The sequence below is a fragment of the Pipistrellus kuhlii genome, unplaced genomic scaffold (assembly GCF_014108245.1).
Source record: "Pipistrellus kuhlii isolate mPipKuh1 unplaced genomic scaffold, mPipKuh1.p scaffold_m20_p_4, whole genome shotgun sequence".
Taxonomy (NCBI): Eukaryota; Metazoa; Chordata; class Mammalia; order Chiroptera; family Vespertilionidae; genus Pipistrellus; species Pipistrellus kuhlii.
In genome coordinates, this window is record NW_023425540.1 from 89,064,343 (window position 1) to 89,075,793 (window position 11,451).

An 11,451-nucleotide genomic window follows, 5' to 3' on the forward strand; every position below is an offset into this window, starting at 1 on the left:
TTTGAGGGCGGAGTGGGGGGCGGGGGTGATGATGAAAATGTTCTGAAGCTTGTAACTGTGACTATACTAAAAAGCACTGGCCCTAGCCATTTTGGCTCAGCTGATAGACCGTCTATCAGTGAGCCTTGGCTTGCAGAGAGAAGGTTCCCAGGTTCCCAGGATGCTCTGGTTTCTCTTCAGATCGCATAAATCTTTCGCCTTTTACTAAAGAAGGTTCCCAGGTTCCATTCTAGTCAAGTGCACGTGCCTCCGTTGCAGGCTACTCCCGGGTCCTGGTTGTGCAAGTGCAGGAGGCAGCCCAAGTGTTTCTCTCACATCGATGTTTCTCTCTGTCTTTCCCTCTCTCTTCCACTCTCTCTAAAAATCAATGGGAAGCCAAAACCGGTTTGGCTCAGTGGATAGAGTGTCTGTCTTCGGACTGAGGGGTCCCAGGTTTGATTCCAGTCAAGGGCATGTATATTGTTTGCAGGCACATCTCCAGTGGGGGGGGGGGGGGGGCTGTAGGAGGCGGCTGGTTGATGTTTCTCTCTCATTGATGTTTCTAGCTCTCTATCCCTCTCCCTTCCTCTCTGTGGAAAATCAATAAAAATATTTTTTTAAATCAATGGGAAAATACCTTCCAGTGAGGATTAAGAAAAAATAAAAAGCATTGAATTGTACATTTAAAAAAGATGAATTGTAGCCCTAGCCGGTTTGGCTAAGTGGATGGAGTGCCAGCCTACAGACTGAAGGGTCCCAGGTTCCATTCTGGTCAAGGGCACATGCCATGGCGGGGTTGCAGGCTCCGCCCCCAGAAGGGGGCGTGCAGGAAGCAGCCAATCAATGATAGTCTCTCATCATTGATGTTTCTATCTTTCCCTTCTTCTCTAAAATCAATTAAAAATACATTTTTAAAAAGACGAATTATATAGTGTGTGAATTATATCTCAGTAAGTCAGTTATTAAAAACAGCCTCATTGAGAAGGTGATATTTGCCGAAACCGGTTTGGCTCAATGGATTGAGCGTCGGCTTGGGGACTGAAGGGACCCGGGTTCGATTCCGGTCAAGGGCATGTACCTTGGTTGCGGGCATATCCCCAGTAGGGGGTGTGCAAGAGGCAGCTGATCGATGACTCTCTCAACGATGTTTCTAACTCTCTATCTCTCTCCCTTCCTCTCTGTACAAAATCAATAAAATATATATTTTTTTAAAAAGAGAGAGAAGGTGATATTTGAGCAAAGAACTGAAGGAGGGAATGAGCCCTATTTTGAAGTTTTTTCTTAAATAGTTGTGAGAACTTGGTATCAAACTCCTTATGTTCGAGTGGTGTTGTGTATGTATTACTTCTCTTTTAGTACCAATATTTTGACAAAATCAAGGGAAGAAATTGGCCCACTTCTGACCCCTGTATTCGGTGACTCCTAGCGCCCCAGGTTAAGCTCCGGGCCCCAGAGGGTGGTGGGGCCGCCCATCACTCGCGCCAGATCACCTCCGGGCCCGGCGCGGGAGCCCAGCGGAGGCAGGCCCCGCCCCCAACTTCTTGCGCAACCACTGACTCCGCCCCTCTGGATCGTGGCTACGCGCATGCCCAGCCTGGCGTCGCGCACGCGCTCTCGGTAGCTCTCTTCGACCTTTGACCTGCCGGCCGCCCTTGAGCCGGGGCCGCGAGGCCTGGAAGACGGAGCCCGCGTCCCTGAGGCAGAGCGGCTGCCATGGTGAGGCCTGAGTCCGGGGTGCGGGGCGGGGTGGTGTTTCGGGCCGAGGGCGGCGAGTTCCGGCCGGGCAGCAGGCGCCCGGTTCCCTTTACGTGCCGGGCGGGAAGCGGGGGCAAGGGCGTCGCACGTGGGGGCACCTATGCGGGCGCTGACGGCCTCGGAGCCGGGGAGAGCCGACAGCTGGAAAGCAGGGCGGCGCCGGCGGACGCGATCGCGGTGCTCCAGCCCGTGTGTGTGCGAGCAGCCTGAGGGGGAGCTCAGCCCTGCACCTGCGCGCGAGCCCCTGCTCTGTCCTGGAGCTAGTTGTTGGTACGGTCCCATTATTGTCCCCATTTGGAAGCTGGCGGAACGGCTCTGAGACTTTCACAATAAAGTGGTAGAACTGGCTGGGGCTTGAACCAGGCCCTGCGACTCTGAACACTGTTTCTGCGGTACCATTGGCACCTAGAGCCAGTCCACACACTTGGGCCACACTGTGCGTCAGGTCACCTGGGACCCCCTTTAAAAATGCAGGGTTCTGCCGAAACCGGTTTGGCTCAGTGGATAGAGCATTAGCCTGCGGACTGTAAGGTCCCGGGTTCGATTCTGCCAAAACCGGTTTGGCTCAGTGGATGGAGCCTCAGCCTGCGGACTGGAAGGTCCCAGGTTCGATTCCGGTCAAGGGCATGTACCTTGGTTGCGGGCACATCCCGGTGGGGGGTGTGCAGGAGACGGCTGGTCGATGTTTCTCTCTCATGATGTTTCTAGCTCTCTATCCCTCTCCCTTCCTCTCTGTGGAAAATCAATAAAATATTGATATATATATATTTTTTTAAATGCAGGGTTCTGCCCTGGCCGGGCATCTCAGGTCTTTACAGCGTTGTCCCCATACCAATGAATGCATGAATGGGTGGAACAACAAATCTCTCCCTCTTCCTCACTCTCTAAAATCAGTAAATTAAAAAAGAAAAATGTATACTTTTAAAAAATACAGGGTCCTGAGCTCTGCCCCCAATCTCAAAGTGATTGATGCAGGGTTTGAGGAAACACTACTTAACTGAAAGTGGTAAGGATAACCTAAGAGCTTACAGGTGCCAGCCCCTGAGCTGAGGCTTTATGTAGATGTTCACATAATTCTTAAGTCAGTGCTCTCACTATCCCCATTTCACAAGAGAAGGAACCTGAAGCTCTGCATGTCTGACTCCTCCAGGGTCATTCATCCCACAAGCGTCTGAGATGGCACTGGCACCACTCCTTCTGCGTCCTAAGACTTGCTGTTTCCCATCACATTCTTCCTGCCTTGTAATAGTCAAGACTTGTCGTTTCCCATCACATGATTTCTGCTTTGTGATAGTCACTGCCATTTAAATATATATATATATATATATTTTTTTTTTTTATATATTTTATTGATTTTTTACTGAGAGGAAGGAGAGATAGAGAGCTAGAAACATCGATGAGAGAGAAACATCGACCAGCTGCCTCTTGCACACCCTCTACCGGGGATGTGCCCGCAACCAATGTACATGCCTTTGACCGGAATCGAACCTAGGACCTTTCAGTCCGCAGACCGATGCTCTACCACTGAGCCAAACTGGCTTCGGCTTAAATATATTTTATTGATTTTTCACAGAGAGGAAGAGAGAGGGACAGAGAGTTAGAAACATCTACGAGATCATCGATCAGCTGCCTCTTGCACACCCCCTACTGGGGATGTGCCTGCATCCCAGGTACATGCCCTTGACCAGAATCGAACCTGGGACCCTTCAGTCCGCAAGCTGACACTCTATCCATTGAGCCAAACTGGTTTTGGCGTCACTGCCATTTGTTGAAGCCCTATGATGAGCCCTCACTGAACTGTGTCCTTCACACCCACTCCCACATGTAACTCTGAGCCACCCTCAAGGGCTGAGTAAAATGTGGCTCTGGAGGAGTTTGTATCCTATAGGAAAAGGTAGGCCCGTCTGTAAATGATGACCACTTGATAATATATTAATAGGAAAAGAACAGGGCCTGTGGGAAGGTAGTAATGGAGGAGACTGGGAAGATTTCACTTGGGTGGGGTCATGTGACTAAGTCTTGAAGGATGTTGTATTTTGACAGTATTGGAGTGGAAGAGAGGATATTCAAGGTTAATGGGTACGGAGTTCTTCTGGGGGGTGATGGGAATGTTTTGGAACTAGTGATGATGGTCACACAGCTCTAAGTTCACTAGAAAGCACTGAATTGTCCACTTTAGAAGAATGACTTATATGGTGTGTGAATTCAGAGCTTCAGAGATTTTAGGTAAAGAAGGAGAGGAGCTGGATCTAGGAGTGAATGGTGGAGAGGGTGAGGGAAGAAGAAACCAGAGGAGTCATTTGAACCTGGACCCAAATGGAGAGTGGACTGAATTTGCAGCTGGTGTTGGTGGAGAATTGTGTGTATTGTCAGGGGAGGCTAGAGCCCTCCTTCAGCAGAGGGTGTGAGAAGCATTTGGAAATTCTATCTGGGACTTAGAGATTATGAGACTTCAGTGTGGCCAAAGCAGAGCTGATGGTGACTTGGTTAAATGTCACATTCATTCAAATATGTATTAGGCACCTGCTGCACCAGCCACCGGCCAGGCCCACACACACCATGGTAAATTGGACAGTTGTGGTCTGCCTCCCTCCTGCTTAGTTGTGATACTTAAGTTGTGAAACAGCTGTTTGCAGGGGCCCTGTATGAACAGAGCCCCCTTCCTGTCTCAGTGCATCCTTGAAAGAAAGGGGTGAATCTCAGTGGCTGTCTCTGCCCAGCCGGAGGGCCTGGAACTGTTCCTAGAAGGAAGCATTGCACATAGGTTTGTCTGAAAGCCAAGCTCCCTTCCTGATGCACTTGATTTGGGATAAACCACACTCTGGAGTGCGCTCCCACCTGCACACTACTGCCCTCCTTTGCCCCACTGGAGCTTTGGTCCTGCGTTAGGCCACGATGCTTCCCAGGTGAGAAAGCATGTGTGCTGTCCACAGTGGTCCCAGGCTTGGAATCCTGTGGCTCTGACCCCTGCTCCTTAACCATCAGCTTGGCCTGAAGTTGGATGCTGTGTCAGCCAATTGCCCTGGCCCAGGGTCTTCAGGCCCAAATGTCAGTCTGTGGACTATATGGGCTTTCCGAGAGAGGCCTCAGCCAGTGGCTCTCTTTATCACCTCTGGTAGCTCTAGTTGGCAGGACTCTGCTCCCCATCAATCTTCAGCGCTGAGCATAGTTGACCCACAGTTGGTGCTTAGCAGGTGTCTGGGTTTTGAACAGATGGATGAGAGACTTGGCTATACCCCTGATCTCTAGATTATTCAACACCAAGTAGGACCTGGTCCAGAAGCAAAGGCAGCTGTTGAATTGCCCTGGACCTGCCACTCTCTGTCTGTCCTCTTGGTCTTATGTGCATTGCCTCCTGAGGGTCTCACAGCTCTCCCGTGAGAAAGGTATTATTCTCCCCATTTTGCAGATAAGAAAATTGAAATTCAGCCCTGGTTGGATAGCTCCTTCAGATGAGCAGTGGTCGGCAACCGCGGCTCAGCTTGTGAGCCATATTCGGCTCTTTGGCCCCTTAAGTGTTCCAACGCCACTTCAAAATAGACTCGCCCAGGCCAAAAACCAACTTCTGCACATGGGCCACGAAGTCTCAGTCGCACTGTACGTGCGTGCCTGGGTGGTATTTTGAAAGCCACACTCAAAGGGCCAAAGAGCAGCGGTTGGCGACCACTGAGTAAGAGCATTGTCCTAATATGGCAAGGTTGTGGGTTCAAATTCCTGGTCAGGACATAGAAGAATCAACCACTGAATGTGTAAATAAGTGGAACAGCAAATTGATGTTTATCTCTTTCCCTAACCCCTCCCTTCATCTCTCTAAAATCAATAAATAAACATTAAAAAAATTCAGGTAGGTTAAGTAATTTGCCCAGTGCCACACAACTAACCAGAAACAAAGCTGGGGCTCTTTGATTCTCTCTCATCATTGATGTTTCTATCTCTCCCTCCCTCTCCTTCTCTGAAATCAATAAAAATATATTTTTAAAAAGAAGCAAAGCTGGGGCCTGGCTGGCATGGCTCAGTGGTTGAGTGTCGACCTATGAACTAGAACAGGGGTCTTCAAACTTCTCTCATTATGAGAATCACCTGGTGGAGTTGTTAAAACACAGATTCCCGGATCCCAACTATAAGAAGTGCTATCAGGAATCTGTGTTTTAACACCTCCACCAGGTGATTCTCATAATGAGAGAAGTTTGAAGACCCCTGAACTAGAAGATCAAGGTTTGATTCCCAGTCAGGGCACATTCCTGGGTTGCAAGCTCAATCCCCAGTTGGGGATGTGCATGAGGTAGCCAGTCAATTATTCTCTCTCATCATTGATGTTTCTCTCTCTCTCTCTCCCTCTCCCTTCCTCTCTGAAATTGATACAAATATATACTTTTTATTTTTAAAATATATTTTATTGATTTTTTGCAGAGAGAAAGGGAGAGGGAGAGAGTTAGAAACATCAATGAGAGAGAAAACATCCATCAGCTGCCTCCTGCACACCCCCCACTAGGGATGTACCTACAATCAAGGTACATGCCCTTGACCAGAGTCGAACCTGGAACCCTTCAGTCCGCAGGCCGAGGCTCTATCCACTGAGCCAAACCGGTTTGGGCGCTTTTTTTTTTTTTTTTTCCCCTCCCCCCCAAAGCAGCGTTCTCTCTGCTTTCACATTGCTTCTGAGGTCCCTGGCTTTTTGCAGCCTTCTCCCCTGAGTAATTAGAGAATCTATCAAATGAGCTGCTTTATTGGGAGAAGCTTTGTTACTCCATAGTGACTGGCCATTGTTAAGTTTTGTTAAACAATATTAATAAATGAAAACCAATATTTACTGATCACCTACTGTGTCATCAGGCTCTGTATCAGGCACTTACACTCATTTAACCCTGAGGTAATTAAATTAGCCCCATTGTCGGTGAGGAATCGGAGGCTCAGGGAGGTTGAGGACTGTTCAGGGCACACAGCTGGGATTTGCACACAGGCAATCCCAAAGCTTGCATACGTAACCACTATACCACACGCTTCCGCTGGGAGTTGGCTCTCACAGGAACCTTGTAGTCTTAATTCAGGCAGCTTCCTTAGCTACTGGGAAACTGCAGAACAGCCCAGCCTTCCCCGCAGCCAGAGAGCTCTGGCAGCTGGAACCAGGAGCCACCATGCCACTTTGGTTTGAAGCATAGGGGATGGTGTCTATAGGGGATGTTTGGGGAATTGCCCATTATAGCATTGTTCTTAACATTCATTTTTTTAGCAACAGTTACTACCCTGAGCAGAGAACAAGGTGATACAGTGGTGTGGTACTCAGGCCTGTGGCAGCAAAGGAAGATATGTTCTGAAGGTTGAAGGTGCCAGGCCAAGGAAAATCTCTGGAGTCACCTAGTGGCCTGTCAGTCTCTCTGTCACTCAGACAGGACCAGCAATGCCTCCCATCCCACTTGAGAGTGGCTTTAGGTGGGGTTGGGAGTCAGGTGAGGCTTTGCAATCAATAGCATGTCCATTGTTAGTCTTGACACCTGCAAGGCAGCTGGCTGGAGCCCTCTTCACAGGAGTCTTCACTGTGCTTTGGTTTCTGGTGTGAAATACAGGGCTTATGAAATTTCCACCCACTCGTGAAATCCAAACCCACTTCCATTTATTAATTCCTGACTACGGCCCAGAATTACTAGGGAAGGGCAGGTTCAAGGGAGGCCAAACAAAGCCAGTTCTGGAGTCTGGATTCCACTGGAATCTGACAAGACCCTCTGGCCTCTGGGTGGGGTCCTTGCTCCTTGTCAGGTTGCATTGTCGCCCTTCCTGAGATCCCAGAACTCTGTGTGAGACCGGCAACTAGGGATGCCATGGCTGACAGCACCGGCTTTGGGATCCTTGCCCACCTTCCCCTGAGTACTAGCTGTGTGTCCTTGGGCTGGTCTTTAAATACCACTGTCTTTAGTGTCTTTTTTTGTTTTGTTCTTTTTGTGTTGTTCATTTTTATGTCTCGGTGTCTTGAGTTGTTAGGGTTAAATGGCACAGTAGCCTTAGCTGGTTTGGCTCAGTGGATAGAGCGCTGGCCTGCAGACTGAAAGGTCCCAGGTTTCTTTCCAGTCAAGGGCACATGCTGGGTTGCGGGCTGGATTGCCAGGAGGCAACTGATTCTCATCATTGATATTTCTATCTCTCCCTCTCCCTTTGTCTCTTAAATCAATAAAAATATTTGTTAAAAATAATAAAATAAATAGCACAATAAACTGTGTTTGGCGTGGTGCCTGTCACTCTTGCTTAGATGATACTTGTTGACTGACAGGAAATCTAAAGACAGAAAAGTACAAAGAACAGGGAAACCACTGGCATGTGCCCCATGAACAGTGTTGACCTGAGTGAGCATTCTCCAGGTGTCTTCTACACACCCAAGTTTGTGCGTCTCACACACACACAGTCATTTTCACATGTGCAGGCTGTCTGTAACCTCTGTTCACAGTAAGATCTTATTTGCCCATCTCAGCCACCTTCCTGGCCCCCTAGGCTCCTGGCTGCTGCTACCAGGACATTCCTTATGCTTTCTCCCAGTTTTGGCCTCTAGTCCCTCTTGCCTGGTCCCTCTTGCCCCAGTATTCCCATCATAATTCTACCTGCCCTGTAAAACCCATCCCAGTAGAAACACTATTGTCTTCTAATAGCCCCATCTCATTCCTGGGTCCCATCTATGCCTCTGGCCACGTGCTGAATGAGGCTCCCCACTTGCTTCTGGGGACCTATATGGTCTCAGGGTGAACACTGCCATGTGGCACTGCCTTGGAGGGTTTCCCTGCAAGGCCTGATGGGTGTGGGAGCTCCAAGGACAGGGGCCCCTGCATCTGTGCTGCAGGGCACAGAGGCCACTGGCTTCAGGAATAATTCTGTGGCCAGGAGCCAGAACTGGGCCAGTCCCAGACTGACCACTAACTCACTTTGGCATCTAGGCCAACGAGGGCACTTTCTGTGCTCCTGGGACCAGCTGGTCCAACCTCCATTCTACTGGTGACATTCTAATTTCCCCAACACTATTCAAGTGAACTCTATGCAACACAACACAGCAAAGAAAGAAAGAAAAAGGCCTGTGGCTGCTGTTCTGTGTTTTATTACCTCAATTTTCTGGGGGCCACTCAGCAGCCATTTCTAGGGTGCCATCTTTGGGGCTGCAGCCCGCTAACCAGATGCCTGCTTTGCCGACAGGCCAAGTACCTGGCCCAGATCATTGTGATGGGGGCGCAGGTAGTGGGCAGAGCCTTTGCCCGGGCCCTGCGGCAGGAATTTGCAGGTAAGCTTGACCCCTGCCATCCCCTAGGGTGAGAGCTCCTGCCCAGCTCAGATTTCCCCATAGCAACGAGCCCTCGCATGCTGGGCCAGTTGTGAATGCAGGAGTTCTGTGGGTTGGGGTTCTAGCAGCTTGGGTAGCCTGGGGCATTTCCCATGGTTGGGGGCAATGATGGACTGTGAGGCATTCCCATAGAGAGAGACCTGGTTGACATGAGCATACAGGCAGGAGTTGGCAAACTGGCCTCCCTAGCCATCTGTTTTTGTAGGTAAAGTTTTATTGGAACAAGCTACACCCTCTGGCTGCTTTTAAGACAGAGTCCAACACGGACCAATAGGCCTGCAGAGCTCTCAGGTCCCTTCAGTAAAAGTGTACTGGCTTCTGATCTAGGGTCATTGAAAAGGAAGTGGTCCCCGGAGCAGCCTGCTTTGGTGTCCTAGGTAACCAGTGGGCAGAGTTATTGCTGCCTCCCCTTCCCCATAACTTCGCTCTGCTCCCCTTAGCCTAAAGATCCCCAGCTTTCTATGTGCCCAGATGAGGGAGCAAGAGAGAAAAGAGGGACAGGGTAATTTTTGTGGTCTAGGCTGGGGATTAGGCTCCAGGTTTGGTGACTAGACCCTGACCCCTAGTGGAGCAAATTGGTCCTCACTTCGATACCCCTCCAATACTACCTCCCCCCAAAAAAGAAACCGCTCCTGGAGAAATGCCCTCTGGCTGCTTCTGACTCCGTGTGTCACTTGGCAGGGGTGAGCCACCTACATGGAAGACCAGGTGAGCTCTGGGCTGCTGAGGGTTGAGCACTAACCCACATGTTTACACAGCCAGCCGGGCAGCAGCTGATGCCCGGGGACGTGCCGGACACCAGTCTGCAGCCGCCTCTAACCTCTCCGGCCTCAGCCTCCAGGAGGCACAGCAGATTCTCAATGTCTCCAAGCTGAACCCCGAGGAGATCCAGAAGGTGAGGCCACGGGGCTGACTCTGAGACAAGCAGACCAGAAAGTGGGAGGGGGTGAGGGCGGGCCAGCCACGTGGGGAAAAAGTAAAGGAGGTCTGGCATGAAGGGCTGGGCTAGACTTTGGGTACAGCCAGCTGGGAATCCGACTTGTGGGAGCCAGTGTCCCTTGTTAGTTTTTAGGCCCAAGGGAGGCAATAGCAGCCAAACCCCTCCCTCCGTGGGTACCTGATCGCCTTTCTGCCCTTAGTAGTTGTAGTGGCTTCCTATGTGGAGTTTCAGGCATGCAGGGCAGCGGGATCGAGCCCTTTTGCTTTCCTTCTTTGTCATCTCCTAGCTTCCCCCGCCTCTGTAACCCAGAGACTGCACACCTCTCACCGTATCCCCTCCTCTGCAGAAGTACGAACACCTCTTCAAGGTGAATGATAAATCTGTGGGCGGCTCCTTCTACCTGCAGTCAAAGGTGAGTAGTGTTTGCTGCTGGGAGGAGGGCAAGCCATGTTCCAGGTAGTTCAGAGCTTGGCAGGAGAAAGATGTGCGGGCCTTTTCCTGGTGCCCCAGCCTCACTGTCATGGCTTCTGGCTGCCTCGGCTGTCGGGTTCTGTCAGACTGAGCCCTGCAACAGCCTGGACAATGGCTCTCCCAACAGCCATGACTTGAAGGGAAGAGGACCATTAGCTGGTGGATTGCTAGAAGCAGCTTCAGATCCCATGTGACAATCCACATGCCCTGGGCGGTCTCCTTGTACGGGGAAGTCCCCAGGCCACCTTTCCCACCCCAGGCACCAGAACTGCCTCCTGCTGTCCGGGGCTCACAGCTGGAATGGGACCATCGTGTGCAGCCGCCCTTCCTAGCTGTTTGTACCTCCTTCCCCAGGTGGTCCGAGCGAAGGAGCGCCTTGAGGAGGAGCTCCGAATCCAGGCCCAGGAGGACAGAGAGAAAGAGAAGAGGCCACAAACGTGACCACTTGGCTCCTCCCACCCCCTTCCACCTCTAATTTATAGCTCGTTAATAAATGTCTTTTCTGCATTTCTCAGTCTGCTCTTCCTGCCAGTCATGGGCTGGTGGGAGAAGGGCAAGGGGCTGAGTGGGTAAGTTTGGCAAGAAGTCAGGCAGCCTACCCACCTGGCCCTGCCTGCCTGTGGAGAGCTAGCCAAGTACTGTTATGTACTGGACACAGCCACTCCTGCTGTCGGTGCCAGCACCAGGTCCCTTCTATAGTATGACCATCCTTGGATCTGCCGCTGCCCTTCTCACCTGGGGACAGAGCCCTGGGCACCCAAGCTCTGTCACAGAGCAGCTTTCCACAGCTGAGCTTGACTCTGGCATCTCAGTGATTTGGGCAGAATGTTCCATGTACAGCTGGGGAAGAGAAGCCTCTGCTCTGGGGCCTGGAGCTGGGTCTTCCTAAGAGCTAAGCTCCTCACCAGAGCCCAGCAGGTTCTCAGGACAAGCAGCTAAGCCTGTGAGCTTTGTCCACAATCTTGCTTTTTAGCTCCTAGCACTCCTGCTC

General features: G+C 50.8%; 1 protein-coding gene across 1 annotated transcript; it reads left to right on the forward strand.

Moving 5' to 3' along the window:
* Positions 1-1,541: 1,541 nt before the first annotated feature.
* PAM16 (presequence translocase associated motor 16) lies at positions 1,542-10,967 on the forward strand. Its single transcript, XM_036410280.2, has 5 exons — positions 1,542-1,695; positions 8,905-8,989; positions 9,808-9,944; positions 10,336-10,401; positions 10,815-10,967. Exons 1-5 carry the CDS (start codon positions 1,693-1,695, stop codon positions 10,899-10,901), a joined length of 378 nt encoding a protein of 125 aa, XP_036266173.1. The 5' UTR covers positions 1,542-1,692; the 3' UTR covers positions 10,902-10,967.
* Positions 10,968-11,451: the final 484 nt, after the last annotated feature.